This window comes from Nicotiana tabacum, chromosome 17 (assembly GCF_000715075.1).
Source record: "Nicotiana tabacum cultivar K326 chromosome 17, ASM71507v2, whole genome shotgun sequence".
Taxonomy (NCBI): Eukaryota; Viridiplantae; Streptophyta; class Magnoliopsida; order Solanales; family Solanaceae; genus Nicotiana; species Nicotiana tabacum.
In genome coordinates this window covers 104,678,820-104,696,807 of record NC_134096.1, presented here as the reverse complement: position 1 = coordinate 104,696,807, position 17,988 = coordinate 104,678,820, and the positions used below count along the sequence as shown (strand labels likewise).

The 17,988-nt window shown below is 37.7% G+C and overlaps 2 protein-coding genes across 2 annotated transcripts; both read right to left on the bottom strand.

Annotated features, from left to right (window-relative positions):
- Nucleotides 1-1,879: 1,879 nt before the first annotated feature.
- LOC142172020 (uncharacterized) lies at nucleotides 1,880-2,290 on the bottom strand. Its single transcript, XM_075235772.1, has one exon. It carries the CDS (start codon nucleotides 2,288-2,290, stop codon nucleotides 1,880-1,882), a length of 411 nt encoding a protein of 136 aa, XP_075091873.1.
- Nucleotides 2,291-7,085: 4,795 nt separating this feature from the next.
- On the bottom strand, nucleotides 7,086-17,721 carry LOC107783514 (hyperosmolality-gated Ca2+ permeable channel 1.2). The gene is made up of 12 exons (XM_016604490.2): nucleotides 17,305-17,721; nucleotides 16,118-16,438; nucleotides 15,602-15,748; nucleotides 14,258-14,393; nucleotides 13,204-13,305; nucleotides 11,980-12,099; nucleotides 11,731-11,811; nucleotides 11,003-11,343; nucleotides 10,487-10,732; nucleotides 9,111-9,435; nucleotides 8,176-8,409; nucleotides 7,086-7,706 (listed from the first exon to the last, which is right to left on the bottom strand). The coding sequence occupies exons 2-12, from the start codon at nucleotides 16,429-16,431 to the stop codon at nucleotides 7,449-7,451; spliced, it is 2,304 nt and encodes a 767-aa protein (XP_016459976.1). The 5' UTR covers nucleotides 16,432-16,438; nucleotides 17,305-17,721; the 3' UTR covers nucleotides 7,086-7,448.
- Nucleotides 17,722-17,988: the final 267 nt, after the last annotated feature.

Genomic DNA, 17,988 nt, shown 5'->3' with positions numbered 1-17,988 from the left:
TGGTTTCGAAGCTTAGGACGTAAGGAATAACTTTCGTGAAGGAACTACAGGCATTCGGACGTTCGTTGGAGAGGTATGTTAAGGCTAAACTTCGTCCTTCCTTTTAGCACGAATTTTGGGGAATTCCTAAGACTCCAAATGTGATATTTTACTATTCTGTTGCTAGAAAGACCTTCTGTGAAAGGCATTGGTATCGTAGCTGAAGTATTTTCATGATGCTATTAGGTTGATATTCCACTCGTTCGGTTAAAAAGGGTATTCGACATCTATATATGTCATTTTGTCGGCTTTCTTAAATATATGTCCATATATATGAATTCTTATTCGTCTTTGGTTTGTGTGACTTAAAAATAAAGGCATTTAGTATTTGCGATCAGTCCTTCTTCCTTGTTAAAGTGTATTTTAAAATCTCTAAAGTGACACGTCGATTTCAAAATTCTCAAATATAATTTTTATGTTTAAACTACTAAAACATTTGATTTTTTTTGAAATACTTTCTTTTACTAATTATCAAGAAATCAGGTATAAGGACTAAGTGAAGCACCTTAAGCTTTTTATGAACATATTCAGAGTTAAGTTATCTTTTTAAAAGTCGAGTTAAGTTTTTAAACTTATTAAAAAGATATCAGGTTCCACGAGACATTTGTATGCGATACGAAGGTGATTATGAGATTATGAGAATAAGAGTACCAATGAGCCAAGGTTGGCTAAGTTCTTGTTATGGCCTATTATGTGCATTCAAAGTTCATATCATACATGACATATTATGCATGGACTTCGAGCTATAATCGGAGGTAAGGGGCCCATTTGCCCGAAAGACTATATATATTGTACAGATGGCCACAGGTTGGCAATATGATACCGGTTAGCTACCGGGAGAGACCGCCATTGCTAGCATTTGGTTGGGTATGTCATGCATTTACATCAATATATATGTATTCACGACATATGATTACACGAGCATACCATGCATATTTTATTACTATGAGATCGGATGTCGGCCATGGAGGCTATCAGAGTTTCAGTGTCAGGTGGTATCTTTATTACCTTTTTACATCAGCTATGTATGATTCTACTTTCTGCCTTACATACCAGTACATTTTTATTCGTACTGATGTCCCGTTGCCTGGGGACATTGCATTTTTGTTTCGTGCGTGCAGGTCCAGGTAGAGACTCTGATCGACCCCTCCGCTAGGATTTCGGGGTTTAGCTGTGAGTTGGTAAGCTCCACCTCTTCCTGGAGCTTTCATAGGATGGTTACTTTTGTTGTACAGTTTGGGTATAGTTGGGGCCTTATCCCGACAGTGCTTATGACACTCTTAGAGGCTATTGTGGATACAATATTCTGGGTTTCTTTTTGCTGCTTTCAGTCTCCAGCCCATAGGCTTTGCATGTATATATAGGTGTGTAGGCATGTATGTATTCAGTCGCGGCCTCATCGGCCAGCTAGTATTTTATTATTTTGGCTTGTCTACCTATGTTTATATGGCTTATTGTTATTCATGTCATAACCTTACGGTCCAGGCTTAGTATTTCAGATGTTGTGCTGCCCGATCTGTTAGGCCCCCAGTCTAGTTAGCTAGTATGTTTAGTGGCTAATTGATCGAATACAGTATCGAGTGCCAGTCGTGCCTCCCCTAGTTTGGGGCGTGACAATAACCCCAATCTTCCCATGTGGTTTCCTCTAGGCTGAGATTTGTCCACTGAACTAACACCTTAACCTTCACAGCATTGTTGACCTTAACCATTCGTCGTTCAAGAATTACAAGGGGTTGGGCCAGTATTCTTCTGTTAGCATCGCAAATCGGTGGTTGAAGCTAGGATTGACGGTTGGGCCTACCCGTTTCTTCAACTGTGAGACATGAAACACGGGATGGATCTAAGAAGTCGCCGGCAGCTCTATGTAAGGACCATAGAATCTCGCACTGAGCTTTAAATTTCGTCGGACTGCAATAGATGACTGTCTATAGGGTTGAAGCTTGAGATAAACCCAATCTCCTACTTCTAAGACCCTCTCAAACCTGTTCTTGTCAGCATAAAACTTCATTCGAGCCTGAGCTTGCACCAGGTTTTCTTTGAGGTTGAGTAGCATATGTTGCCTTTGAGCTAAATTAGCTCCAACTATAGTGTGAGTCGAATGAGGCAATGAACCCATAGGAACTTGGGTAGGTGGAAACCCATAGAGTGCTTGAAAAGGGGTAGTCTGTAGTGAGCTGTGATAATTGGTGTTGTACCACCATTCTGCCAAAGGCAACCATTTCAGCCACTTCCTAGGATTAGCAAAGACCATAGATCTTAGGTAAGTTTGTAGGCATCGATTGATTCTTTATGTCTGTCCATCCGATTGAGGATGGTATGTTGTTGACTTGTTTAACTTGGTTCCCATAGCTTTGAATAATTGCTGCCAAAATTGACTGGTAAAAATAGCATCTCTATCAGTGACAATAGATTTAGGTAGCCCATGCAACTTGTAGACTTCTTGTAAGAATACCTCAGCTACTTCTTTTGCTGCGGAAGGGTGTTTTAGTGCCAAGAAATGACCATATTTGGGCAATCTATCTACCACCACTAGGACTACATCCTTATGGCCAGAAGAGGGTAGGCCCTCAACAAAGTCCATGGCTATGTCTTGCCAAGATATCTCAGGTATGGGCAGTGGTTGGAGTAAGCGAGGAGAGTGTACATTCTCAGTTTTTATCCTTTGGCATATGTCATACTCAGAAACCCATCTTGAAATATCATTCTTCATGTTGGGCCAATAAAACACCGTCTTGATTCTCCTATATGTCCCCAATTAGCCGGAGTGCCCTCCTAAAGGAGACTGGTGGAGTGATTCAAATATCTTGGCTCTCAAATTAGCCCTTCTACCCACCCAAATTCCATGGTCAAATCTAATAATGCCCTGTTGCAGAGTTAACTTAGGTTTGCTAGAAGGATCTGCTATTATCTCAGCTAATAACTGTAGTGCAGTGGGATCATGTTCATAATTTTGACATATTTTCTGCATCCGAGTAGGGTCTGATGAGGTAATGGCACACAGAGTAGACTCATCTCCCTGACTTCTTGAGAGAGTATATGTCACTCTATTCTCTGTCCTCCTTTTGTATTGAACCTCATAGTCTAGACCAAGTAGCTTAGTCAGACCTTTTTGTTGTAGTGTTGTAGTAATCTTCTGCTCCAATAGGTACTTGAGGCTTTGATAATCAGTTCTTTAATAAAATCCCCCCCCCATTAGGTAGTGTATCCACCTCTCTACTGCAGTTAATACAACCAAGTATTCCTTCTCATAAGTGGATAGTCCCATATTTCTGGGTGATAGTGCTTTGCTAAAATAAGCAACAAGCCCGCCTTCCTGTAATATTAATGCTCGCATACCTGTTGAGCAAGCATCTATCTCTACAATGAAGGGTTTATTCAAGTCAGCTAAGGCCAACACAGGAGATGTTGACATAGCTATTTTAAGCTGCTGAAAGGCTGCTTCTGCTTCTTCAGACCATTGAAATGAATTCTTCTTCAAAAGATCTATAAAAGGTCTACTGATAATGCCATAAGACCTTACAAATCTTCTATAGTAACCTGTAAGCCCTAGGAAACCCCTCAGATCTTTAGCAGATTTAGGCCTTGGCCAGTTGGTCATGGCCTCAATTTTGGAAGGATCAGTGGCCACTCCATTTCCTGAAATGATGTGCCCCAAATATTCGACCTTGCCTTGTCCAAATGAACATTTGGATAGTTTAGCAAATAGCTGCTCTTGTCTCAGAATTTCCAGTAATTGTTTTAGATGCAAAGTATGGCTATAGACTGTAGGACTATAAACCAGTATATCATCAAAGAAAACCAGAACAAACTTCCTGAGAAATGGCTTAAACACATCATTCATAAGACTCTGAAATGTGGCAGGGGCATTAATTAGACCAAAAGGCATGACTTTGAATTCATAGTGACCTAGGTGAGTTCTGAAGGCAGTCTTGTAGATGTCAATATCCTTCATTCTAATTTGATGATATCCAGCTCTAAGATCAATCATAGAATAAATAAAATAGCCACTCAGTTCATCCATTAAGTCATCCACCAATGGAATAGGAAATTTATCCTTGACAATAAGTTTGTTTAACTCTCTATAGTCAATACAGAATCTCTAACTAGCATCCTTCTTTTTTACCAATAAGACTGGAGAAGAGAATGAGGAGTGATTGGGCTGTATTATTTGATTTCTTAGCATCTCATTAACTTGTTTCTCTATTTCATTCTTTTGAAAGTAATTATACCTATAAGGCCTCAGGCTGACTAGATTTGCATTGTTCTTCAGAGGAATGTGATAGTCATGAGCTCTTTTGGGAGGCAAACCTTTGGGTTCAGCAAAAACATCTGGAAATTCAGCAATGACCTCAGATATTGCTGCAGGTACTCCTTCTCCTTCTGCACCTCTTGGTACTGATTGAGAAGTTATAGTAAATAAATGAGCCCATATAGCTTGTCCTTTCTTCAACATCTGTTTAACCCCTGTAGTTGACATACTTTTCAGCTCTGCTTGACTATAAATTCTTTTCAATTCTATTCTCTTACCCTTATGAGTAACCTGCACCTTATACTCCACAAAATCTAAGAGAACAGGGTTGTGTCCTCTCATCCAGTCTCCCCCTAATATCATATCATTACCCCCTAATCTCACCAATCTGAATGAGTCCTCAAACTCCACCCCTTGAATCTTCCACTGCAGCTTTGGGCAAGTATGGAGGCTGAAGATGTGATTTCCATTAGCCACAGTAACTCTCATAGGAACTGCATTACTAATGGTGCATCCTATCTTTTTAGCAGTCTCTAGGTCCAAGAAGCTATGAGTACTTCCTGAATCCAAGAGAATAGTAATCTTATTCCTTTTGGCTTCCCCCCTCAAGATAATAGTATTGGGAACCTCAGTTCCTGACAAGGCATTCAAGCAAATAGCCTCATCCATTGAATCTTCATTTGGCATCACATCATAGTCCACAATACCCCCCTTCAGTGTCCCCAATTTGCTCCACCTCTTGTTGCTCAGTAGTAGTAGATATGACATTTAGTTTTTGCTTGCATTGGTGGCCTTGATGGTACTTTTCTCCACACTTGTAGCATAACCCTAGGCCCTCTTAGTCTCAAACAACCTATTCCATGCATTTCCCATTGACAACCCTACACCTTTAGTGTTCACATTAGTGTTCTGATGGTAGCTTGAAGTAGTAGCCTTGCCCCACTGTCCCTTTTCCTTTCTACTTAATGCATTGAGCAAATTTTCTTGGTTTATAGCCTTGTCCACAGTCTGGCTTAAAGAGAAAGGATTAAGCATTTTCTCAGTATGCCTAATCTCCTCCTTCAGCCCTTCCACAAAGAATTCCAAGAAAAATTCTTCAGGAATAGTAGGGTTCCTGATCAGTACCCATGCTTTAAGGTCTTCAAATTTCTCCAAATATTCATCAATTGTTCCCTTCTGTTCAATTTTTTTGAATTCTCCCACTAGATTAAATTTACTGTTGTTGGCTCCCTTAAATCTTTTATATATTTCTTCAGTAAACCCATACCATTTAATTGTGCCTTGGCTAATATGATAGGAGAAAAATTAGGATTTGACCTTACCAGTCAAATGAAGAGCTGCAATCTCTAATTTTTCCTCTGGATCAAGGATATGGTGGTAGTGAAAGTACCTTTCCCCTTTCCTCAGCCATGAACAGGGGTCCACTCCATCAAAATATGGAAACTCATACTTAGCATGATGATTACTTCTCTGTGGTCTACCCGGATCAGTGTACTCTCTCTTGTATGGTCGACTACTTGAATTATCCAGCTGGAGTCCCTCTCTTGTGCACTACCCAGGATTCCATCATGGTTGGAAACCAATTCTCCATCAACAAGTCCAATTTCTTGCCCAGTTCCTCCATTTTTTGAATCGTTGGACTCAATGTAATTTTGAAGCTGATTTTCGATTTTCTTAACTGTTTCTTTAGTGGATTTTGAACGAGTTTCTGGAATCGTCATATTAGGGCCAGGAGTAAGCTCTGATACCAAGTTGTAATATACTAGAATAGAGAGAAATAGAACAACAACACTTTATATTATTGATATGATGGGAATCTCAATTACACTCGAATTTACAGTTGAATGTAATAGAATTTGACTACAAATCTAAGTGTCTAACTCAGCTGAGCTCCAATGGCGTATAAACCTGAAAGAAGGAAGAAGAAAGTGAATAGAGGAAGAGAAGAGATAGAACAGAAGAAGAGAGTGAGGTTGAGAGAGAAAGAGAGAGGAGGAAGTAGTTAGAAAATACTAGAATCATAACTGTCGCTCTTTGCCTTCAACGACTTATTTAATCTGTTGGAGTCTAATCTGAGCCTTTCGATCACAATTGTGACTTCTAATCTCCACCATCCCTTTTGTTAATGAAATGATGAAATGATGCCGTCTACCTTCATTAATACTTAGTTGTTGTCACGTGGATGTCACATGACCTCTCCACCAGCTAACCCTAATACACGCCTCTTTCTAATTTCTTCTTATTCATTTCTACTCCTCTTTCCTAATTCAGCTGCCCTATCATAACATCTATGTCCAAACGCTAACTAAGTGTGAAGATTTTAATTTCTCAAAATTGGAATTCAGAGGAAAGTTTGCTGTGTATTACTGTAGATGGAATGTGCAGCAAGTATGAAGGACGACATATATTCAAATAAAAGATGCGATTGGTGCCCAGAAGTATTCATAATTTTAAATACCACTACATCAATTACTCGTTTGTGATAATACGTGTTAACTTAATTTAGACATTCGTTTTCTTTAGCCATACTGCTTAGGAAAGGATCGGTTATTCAATAACCAGGGTTCATTAATTTGCAAATTATATTACGAAAACTTGTGATGGGACTAATATTTTGGGAGATTATAAAATGCCAATAATGTAATGGCATATTATCTTACCTTATAGGTAATTGGTTCTGGTGTCGCATATTAATCTATGCCATAACATAAGTCTTGCTTATTTTATTGAATCATCCATGATTTCAACGATTTAAAAAATAGACAAATTAGATAAACAGACCAAAAAAGAAATCCGATTTTGTTTATTTTTAACTAAGATCGATTAAAAAAAAAACTTTCCCTACAACACTTGTGTACAAGATATCCTCGTATTAAAAAACCACCAAGTGTTAAAAATATGAACATTGTTAAGTGTACAAAACTTCTAATGCTACACCTATTAATTACCTTAAACGATTGAGAGTGGAGTTCTTTACAGTCTTGTTGTACATTCAACTCTTCACTGAACTTCAATGCCAATGGTCCAAGTAAACCACAGCTGCAGAGCTCGAATATGCCGTGTTAATGTGACCTTTGTGCCATTGCTAACGTTGAAGCTCCACGATCGAACTCTCATGCACAAAGGAGGTGAAGTATTCCAACCTAACATTCTAAGTTGTTTAATGCTCATGAATAGCTGCATCAGGAAGTGATGGAGACGAGCCAGCGCTGACTTTGCTGGGCACTGGTGTATTTAATCTTGATTGGCGTTTCGTGGGGACAATCATGCTATCATTCTCCAGTTTGTTGAGGAAGTCCTCGTCTTCGTCCTCATCGTCACCTTTGAAAACAGGATGCACATAAGCATTTTGAAGGTAGCCTTTCAGATTAAAGTTCGGTTCCCTTGCTTGTTCCAAAGTATCTCTCATCCTTGCTTCCTGAAATCGAGAAGAAGAAAACATTACTCATAGAGAAAAAGAAGCCTTTGAGTTGAACTAATCTCATAATTTCAACATGAGTTCATTGTTTAATGCACTGATCTCTCTATGCTAAGCATTAATTGATAACCTGGTAAAAATGATAACTATCCTAACTATCGGGTAGTGTAAAAAATCTTTGTAATGACGGTATGTATGACTTAAATCCTCTCAAAATAATTTTTATAGAACCTCTGTTTAGTCTAGCAGAAGCATTCCATGTCGATGCAGTTCATAAAGGAAACTGAAGAGAAACTACAAGGACATGGAGCTCAAGCTCTGTATACTTGCTAATATCTCTAAAAGCTTCTAGTGGCACAGAAATTGTAACATACAACCTTAACCTTTTTGAAGAAAAGAAAATGCAATGCCGCCAATGCTTTAAAAAGAGCGAATACTATTATAACAGTGAAAACTCTTATTTGCACACCTGTATTGGATATTTGGTGAAAGCTGGCTCATAACGTCCTTTGCAGAATAAGTGAAATGAGATGGTCAGTACTGGAAGGGCAATCAGGAAAGGTGCTGACTGAGCAGCATGTTTTGTACTTAGCAAGCCCAGTAGAGATAATTGAGAGAAGCACAGAGCAAAAACTATACGTCCATGAACATCTGGCCAGAATGCTGCTGCGCTTTCATACTCCTGATTGTATACATTTATAATCTGCAAAATCTCAGAAAAAGAATCCATCAGGAAAAGCAAATTGGAACATGCAAATGTAGCTAATCATAAAAGTAGCATATGCAAGACTGAAAATAACTTTACTAGGAGATGCGGGATTGGTCATGGAAAAGTTTCTCAACCATCAGCAAACTCATCTATAATCCAACATATTCTCATCTTCATGCAAAATAATGATCATTTATACAAATTAAGTACACAAACCTACAATAGAAGTAGCAAATGAGATGGAAAACACTACAACAAAAATAATAGACTTTGCTGTGGTAGACTTGTTAATTATATATTTAGTCTAAAATCACAAGATTCAAAAGTATCTTACTTTCTAAAACTCCATTCCCAGTCAAAATAAGACACATAAAATGGAACGGTGGGAGTACCTATTATGAGTAGACTAATGTGCACGTGAAGTTCTTGCAATGTCAGTAAGTTTGCAACACTTGAAACCCATATGATGTATATTTAGTCTAAAATCACAAGATTCAAAAGTATCTTACATTCTAAAACTCCATTCCCAGTCAAAATAAGACACATAAAATGGAACGGTGGGAGTACTTATTATGAGTAGACTAATGTGCACGTGAAGTTCTTGCAATGTCAGTAAGTTTGTAACACTTGAAACCCATATGATGTAAAAGCACCATATAGTCTAACAACTAAAAAAAAGAAGAGATAAGATAAACCTGATGACGATATACTACATATGCCAGGCCAAAGAAGACCAAAATGAAGGGAAGCAGAAATGGTGTGACCACAGCATAGACAAGGCCCAATAAGAAATATAATTGTATCTGCGGCTCTCCTGTGTTGAAACCAACACTTCCAGGATCCATTGCCTCTTCTCTATCTTTTTCTGTTTTTACCAAGAAAAAGTTCTTCAAGTGGTAAAATATAAGTGGCTTCAGCCTTAGGATCTCTCCAGCAATACCAGCCCACCCGTCAACCATTATGAAGGTTATGAAGAAAGATGCTTTCATAGGGACTGCGACACCAATTGTTTTAGGGATTCTGCAGTAAATAAAGGGAAGTTTATTGCATTATACTCTTAGGCAAAAGGATATGGACGGTTAAAGAATTGCCAAACAATGGAAACAATGGATAAGCATTGACAATATGAACGTGTACATAAAGAACCAACTATATATTGGCTGGAATCAATAGGACAAGCATTGACAATTTGACATAAAGATGTATTTACTTATATTCATAAAACATTATTAAACATGCTACACTTAATCTCTAGAAGCTATTGGACAACTTAAGGATCCTCTCAAGTGCGAAGAAAACCTTCTTGGAACTGAACAGACTGTCAAACACATAAATGTATTCAACACTCATACTGAATTCCATGTATCATACTTTTAGAGCTTTAAGTTAACTGGATTTCAGGCATGACATGCTGAACAAAAACGATCTTCTGAATTAGGGTGGGTTTTAGGACAGTAAAAGAGCATAAGTACATGATGACATGCATGGTTTACAGGAGCATTTTCACAAATAGGATGAAGCCACTTATCACAAGGAAGCCTAGCCTACATGAATTGTTTCCTTCTCTTTTTCTTCTAATAGGTCATATCAATTGTTGTCTTTTAACCTACCCAACTTCACCAGGACTAGAAACTGATTCCCTATGCTATAAACACCAGGGCTTACGTTTGTGCACTCTAATTTGATTCATCGGAGTGGACATTCCGGAAAGCTAACATTTGACCTAGGAGATTGAAATGTTTAGGATCAATAAGAGAATGACTGTGCTACGTAGTTTCTCCTTAGTTACAGACATCTCTCAAGATAGGTGTAAACAAAGTGTCAGTGGCATCAAGGCTTAACTCCTATGTGTGTCCAAAGATGTTGCTTTACAATTCTGAATAACTGATTAGAGCAGACCTGAAAGCGTACATCTCTAAGTGGACATCGTTCTACCTGCATCAGCGAGAACAATGCCCACGTAGAGAAATACTCTAACTGCATTTCCAAGAATTTCCCCGTTAATTCACAAGTAGAAGAAATCAAGACTGATAAGCAAATCTAGTAACATATTTCTGCAAAAACAACGTACTGGTTTGCTGACTGATTGAGAAAGGAATTTAGTTGTTCAAATGCAGCTCCTGCAATTATGTTCCCGAGGAACACATTCACAATAGTGAAGATGTAGTATTTAGATGCAGACTTCCTCTCTAGAGCTGATATGCTTAGCCAGCCCTCAAATTTGGACATAATCATCAATATAGTCGGCAGAAATATGAGAAAGATCTTCAAAGCAATCCCAGGTAGAAATCCTTGGATGAATGACTTGATGAAAGGTCTGCATGATAGATCAGCAGAATTATTAGCATAAAAGAGCTGAATTCACTATGCACATACTCACATTTGTCCTAGCTTCAATGTCAAACAAGTTCCAGTAAGTACTCATAAATACGAAACTACTAGATTTCGTTTTCGAAATTGTTGTCACTAAGAGATTCAAAATAGACGAACAAAGGTATCGTAGCACCATCAAGGATCATGAGTACAGAAAATACTAAAAACGAGATACAGTGCTGACTTTAGAACAAGTATATAATATGTTACTCACACGTCAATGATAACTTTTAGGAATGGTGCTCTCTTCCTAATCCCCTCAATGCTGGCAAGGGTTTGGACAAATGCAATTGGGATCATGAAGAAGAATGTCAGAAAAAAGAAGACAACAGCAATTATGAGCTTCCTAATTGTCAAAGAAACATAGGGAATCGCCAGGTTGTTCCAAAATACATCACGTGGCTCTGGAGCCCATTCTGTTAACCACATGGTTGGATTTCTGGATTGCTGTGTTTGTGCACAAACAGCGGCACCCCACCGCGTTTTGAAGGAGACAAATGCTGCAGGCATGATAGATTTTGGGTCCTTTCTCACCCGTTGTCTCTCTTCAGCTATCTACAAGTAAAGTCAGACCCAAGGCATTAGTTAAATTCGAGCTGATTTATAGCCAACAGCATTAACCAAAAACAGAGAAAATGAACGAGGCAAAAGACAAGAAAAAGAGAATGAGCGTCATTCTGAATGCAGCAAGGTCTGGTAAATGGTTGATGAAAAGGAAAGTTATGTCCAATAGGAGATTTTTTCTAGAAAGGGGGGGGGGGAAGGGAATTAGCGGAGATTCTTCCTATTATAAAGAAAGAGATATAACCTATCAATGTTCAGTAGTGCTGAAAGTAATTCATTCCTTATTATCCATGACACTCTACCTCTGATCCAAGAAGGATAATGAGGTCAAACTTGCCTATTGCAAAGCTTTTCACAACTTTTTGAAGTGCTATTTACCTCTTCTGACAATCTTTCAATTTCAGCAGTCTGATGGTCAATTGCATCTACTTTTTCTCCAAAGCAGCCAAGAAAACCAGTCTGCAAATATGAAGAAGAAAAAAAAAATTGAAACACCTTACCCCTTTAAAGGTAGACAAAACCTTGTCAAAAAGGTACTAATGTGAGTCTCACAGAATAATTTATGATATCGGAAGTTAGAAATAACAATCTGTAGGATTTGGGACTCACACAACTACACATTCATACCTTCATCATAGGCCGTTTTGACTGATCTCTAGAGTACTTAAGCTGGTAATAGTCGAGCCAATTTTGCTTACTCTTCTTCTCCTTCACCAGTTTTGCTAGTTTATTGGCATCATAAACACCCTACAGTAGAATCCAACAATGTTAATAAACATGAATTAGTATATCAACATAAAAAATAGAGCATAGGTTAAAAAATTGCATATGCCATATAGTAATAGAATATCTTAATTCATCCTAATTGAAATATTAAACATGCCAGTGACTTTTCATATAGGGCAGGGATACTAAACTTTAAGACCATCCTATCAACACAAAATGAAGCAGATAATTGTTCTACAAGGGAGAATACAAGTCAGCTAACAGCCTTGAAAAGAAGCATTAGGATGAGAAGGGTAATTAAGCAGAAAATTTTGTTCATTGTATTTTCAATTACTAAAAAAGATCATAGTTTTTACGATGACTGACAACTTTCAGTTGTCCTTTTCCTACTACAGTAAAAACTTCCACGTGCTTAGCCCATTAAAACGTGTTAAGGATATAGTTAACTAAATAAAAGTGTGCCCTTTCTAATAGCTTAGACTTTTAGATTCCTTGGTCACACATTTCAAAAAGGAGTACAAGGGAGAATACAAGTCAGCTAACAGCCTTGAAAAGAAGCATTAGGATGAGGAGGGTAATTAAGCAGAAAATTTTGTTCATTGAATTTTCAATTACTAAAAAAGATCATAGTTTTTACGATGACTGACAACTTTCAGTTGTCCTTTTCCTACTGCAGTAAAAACTTCCACGTGCTTAAGCCCATTAAAACGTGTTAAAGATATAGTTAACTAAATAAAAGTGTGCCCTTTCTAATAGCTTAGACTTTTAGATTCCTTGGTCACACATTTCAAAAAGGAGTATTTAATTTTTCAATAACCAAGAAATCCCTGAGGGCCAGTGGCGCACGGTTCGAAACTCGGAGGCCCGCCCCACTGTCCTTCTCCACTTAAATACTATGCTTTTGTTTGTGGCAGGGTTCTAACACGTGACGTGCGCCTAACCCACAAATCACCCCCTACGCTCTTACCACTAGCCCAAAGCCCTAGGGCTCCAACAAGGAGCATATTTTCAACATTGAAAAATATATCACTTTTCTCAAATGTTTTAACACCTAAACAGCATTAGATACTTGTCTTTTTTATCAGTAAAACAGCATGATGTACTTGTATTCCAGTAAGTTCAAACCTGATGCATGAGATAATGATCTTGATGGTTAACCAGGAAAAAGTGCTCCACACATTCACTAACTGATTCATCGGCATCAGGCGGAACATTCCTAACAAGGACCTGTTGCAATCAAATTTTAGTGCAAGAAGTAATGTAGATAAAAGCTGCAGTCACATTGTTCAGGATAGTAGACACAAAAAATCTAGATGGCACTAGGAAATGAGGTCTCTAATCATTGTAGGTACACTGCTCTATTTTTATTTTTTTTGGGAGAATACAGATACTAGCAGATATGTTCCTCAAAAAGTTCTCAGAAGGACCATTTCTGTGTCAATATCTAAGAATGCTACTATGATTAACGATCTCCAGAAAAGAGTAAAAGATTACACAAGTAAAATCCGTGCAAATACACTTTTTGTACATCTAATGTAAAACATGAATTGAAAAACCCATGCAAATACACTTACTCTATACTCCCTTCTAACAAATTACCCAGACGCCATCAACTCTCTTAATAACGAATTAATTAAGATACGAACAAAATGCACCACAAAGCCACATAGTTAACACAACGGAGGGGGGAGATAGAAATAGTGAGATCCTCTGGCTATTGAGCTGCCTTTCTACTGCTTAATCAAATACATAAAGGAGTATTGCTATGAATATCATTGTAAAAAATGCACCAACAAGTTTCACTTCACCTTATAATTCAAAGAGGTAAAAAGTAAAATTTTGTCTTCTGTAAACTGCTTTCAGAAAGCTCAAAAGATCTTCGTCCACACATTAGCTAAATCAAACAAACCAGGTTGTGCATATCACAAATCAAGCAAAGGATGAAGATCATAATTAAAATAAACAAAATAGATTAAACATAGAAACTTTGATTACTCTCTTAAGTTAGAACACTTAAGAAGAGGTACCGCGCCAGCCTCAATCTCTATATATGAATTTTCGAAAATATTATGCATTTGTAGAGTGTTTATGCTTCAATGATTAAATACTCTTTCTAGAGAGAAAAACTGTCAATGCTGAATAATGTTAGATGTTCAATTTCTAAAGTAAGGTGACACACCGTATACTGATCAGGGCGACGTTTTTCAGAGGCGACAAACTGCAACCTCATGGCTGCAACTTTTGCATACTCAGCTTGTAAGACATAGCAGGTCCAGAATGTGAAGGCATAGGCCATAACAATATGAGTCCAAAACCTGCAAGAGTCCAGGTCAAGACGAATTGCACCATGGAGTTTTTAACGCAACCCAAAATGTATTGCCATTTACTGGCAGAAGATTTCACTTGAATGTGTAGTATGGACTTTTAAGCTAGTATGTAAAATGGTTAACACAATTCAAAGCTGGAATATTAAATATGGACCGCAAACCCACACATAACTGATCCTCAAAACATGTCCATGGCACTCTTGTTCGCAAGTTACTTGGCGGTCTCGCCCAGAAATATAAAACCACTTGAAGCATTAAGTGCAGACTTTTAATTTATAGCCCAAGCAGAAATCTAAAGGTGATGCAAAAAAAAAAAAGAGGCTGGCTGACCAGGGAAAAAGGACTTTGACTAACTGAAGGGAAAAATAAGAAACGAAACATATCATGCCAAAAGCAAGGCAAAGGGCAGCCCGGTGCACTAAGCTCCCGCTATGCGCGGGGTCCGGGGAAGGGCCGGACCACAAGGGTCTATTGTACGCAGCCTTACCATGCATTTCTGCAAGAGGCTGTTTCCACGGCTTGAACCCGTGACCACAAGGGTCTATTGTACGCAGCCTTACCATGCATTTCTGCAAGAGGCTATTTTCACGGCTTGAACCCGTGACCTCCTGGTCACATGGCAGCAACTTTACCAGTTACGCCAAGGCTCCCCTTCATCATGCCAAAAGCAAATGTATAGTAATACTATGATGACAGAAGAAATCCTGAACACGCTCTTTCACCAGTCTATAATCTTTAATATAGGTAGCTGAATAAGGTAAATATGAGAGACGGATATAGAAGTATTCATGTGAAGTTATAAGTTGGGCGCTTAAAACATTGGCAGAGGAAGACGTCGTCATGCTGTAATAAACAGTAAAACATTGGCAGAAGACCCAGTTAGATATACAGTAAAAACTATACAGAGCATCTTACCAGAAGTAAAGCTATTGTAACATTAGGATAACAACTTGAGATGAGTAACACATCAAAGTCTTCAAACGCTTGAAACTACTCCTCTAACTTCTAACTTAAAGTCATCAAAATAGCTTAGTAAAACAATAATTAAAAAATAAGTAAGAAAGAGGAAGACGTCTAAAAGTTTTCAAGGCTTAAGGCCTACATCCAAAGAAGATCTAAATATCGATAAAACAATTTGTAATGGCAAATCCACTGCATCAAAATTTTCAAACGCTTTGAAAGATAAATCTCCAAACCTGAGTGATCCAAGTGGAACGTTTGAAATAGAAAGCTTATCAATGTTACTGTAAGTAAAGTTGGACTTTGCCAGAGTGCTATTTGTCCAATTCACAGGTACCAGGATAGCCCATGCAAGCAATGTTATAGGAACAAAGATCTTCAGCCTGCAGAAATCAAGAAGCAATGAACATCATAGACCGTCCAGCTTCTCACAGTAGACCAAAACCAGCAAAGGCAATACACTTTAGTAGGAAAACAGTGGAGCTTGAAAGTATGCAGCATTAAAATTGCTATCAGGCTGATTCTTTTTCCTGTTTCTGTCGTCAACCTCGCTTGGGATTGACGCATATTTGACTGTAAGGATCCTCCTCATCCTTTCTTTTAAGAAGATGAAAAAGATATTACTTTAAGAAAGTGACTCACCTATTTATCTTGATTGACGGTGTGGTTATTAAGCAATGGCAGAGATATGATAACGCAAGACAAATTGCTTTATGACTCCAAAAGTGATATCAATAATTAGAAAGACATACCCTAGCAAGTATATCCGCAAATAAACAGCAGAGTCCAACCCCGCATGGTCAATAAGCTCAGGTTCAGGCATTTTCAGTGCATCTGGTATCCAGTTCAGGAACCTTATATACGCCCTCCAATCAACATTAACAAATTTCGTGACAAATGCCCCAGAGTGGGTTGGGCTGTGCCTCAACCCCTTAAGATACCATTTGGGGAAATAAACTCTGTCATTGAATGGTTGGAGCCGCAGAATTGCGAATGCCACAAGAAAGATCAATGCAGATATAATATTTATTGCTGCTGAAAGACCTATGTCTCCAAGCGTCGCCATCTAGTACCTGTAAACAGATGAAGGTCATGTTCTGCTCGTCTACACAGTAAAATCAAACAAATTCATAGTATTAACATGTATGGACAAATACAAATACAAACACTTCCTTTCCCCTTCTGTTATAATAAGAAACTTTTCAACAATATGATGCTGTGTGCCAACTTTCACTCGGATTGCTTTGACTTCAAAATTACCAGTATGTTCAAGACAAGCTTGTCAAGGAAGCAATATACTGTACATGCATGGATACATCTAGGCAAAAGTACCATATAATTGATAAGAGAACTAAGGGAAAATACAACTGATCACCTTTATTTCTATAACTCTGAGAAACTGAAGAAGAAGAAAAAAGACAATTTATAGTACACGAATCAAAGAGGTATGAAATCATTCGAATCAGCTCCCCAAAAAGGAAAAAAACAATAAAGGTCTTTTTAACAGTCAGAATTCACAAAAGATCAACAGAGATTCAGAGCTTGAGAAACACATGAAATCTAAGACACATTTCAGAAAACTTCTTCAACTGGAATTAAGCAAAGTCAAAACCCCAATGATGAATGATAGTACTTCATCAAACAAAACGACAAAAATGGGAAAGGATACAAAGTTTCCTCCTAACATAAAAAACTTAATAAAAATCCATTCTTTACTGAAATAAAATCACTTTAAGTTCATTTTAAATTCACCCTAATATCAAATGTTAATAAGAACCCACACAGAAGTATTTTAAACTCATAAAAGCTAACCCTTTCATGAACATAAGACTCCCACTACTACCAAAACTTAATTAAAATTCCATTCTTTCTTGAAATAAAAACACTTAGATTCATCAACATTTTCAAGCAAAAGGAAAATACAGAAAGAAGATCATACTGTTGTGAGTTACTACGCTGATCTGAGAGAGTTGTAATTACTTCAGAGCTCCATCAAAAGCCAAGAATTGTCCCTTTTTCCCTTTCTTTCTCCTAAAACCCACCGAGCGACAATTATGTAATGTAGCTTTTCTTGCACTATTTTGGATAATATGAAACTTTACACACCATAAAAGGAAATTATGCAAGAAAAGAAAAGGGCAATTTTGTTTTTCTTGCACTGGTTTGGATAATAAGAAATTTTGGATAAACTATAAATTGGGAAAATATACAAGAAAAATTGAAGAGTTTTGCCCAGAAGTCCAAGTACTGCGTTGGGATAGAATATAATGGAAGATGGAAAGCAAAATGTTTTTTCAACACAGTGACACTTTTGAAGGGGCGTGATGTTGACGTTTTTTTTCTGTGGAAAGCAAATTAGTCCTATTAAGAGTGTCTTATATAACTTAGCTAAATATTAAATAGTTTAATTTAATATTTCTGTGCACCTATCGTCGAGAAAATTAGAGTTCTTACTTACTTTAGGTGTCGGCAAAAGACCACGTGGGTATAACGGCTACTTCTTTGCCCGGACCCCGTTAAATCTTATATTAAGTTGAGCCCCTAATGTTTTGAAAATTACATTTTTGGAATTTTTGACCAGATATCTTGGACCCGCTTTACAATAACAAGGTACACAATATTA

Excerpts from the sequence above, each read along its gene's own strand:
- LOC142172020 (XM_075235772.1), bottom strand. The coding sequence starts at position 2,290 with ATGGTCTTTGCTAATCCTAGGAAGTGGCTGAAATGGTTGCCTTTGGCA.
- LOC107783514 (XM_016604490.2), bottom strand. The coding sequence starts at position 16,431 with ATGGCGACGCTTGGAGACATAGGTCTTTCAGCAGCAATAAATATTATA. Across the intron at positions 15,749-16,117 it reads TTGCGGATATACTTGCTAGG|GCTGAAGATCTTTGTTCCTA; the intron begins GTATGTCTTTCT and ends TGATTTCTGCAG. Across the intron at positions 11,344-11,730 it reads TTGAAAGATTGTCAGAAGAG|ATAGCTGAAGAGAGACAACG; the intron begins GTAAATAGCACT and ends CTTTACTTGTAG.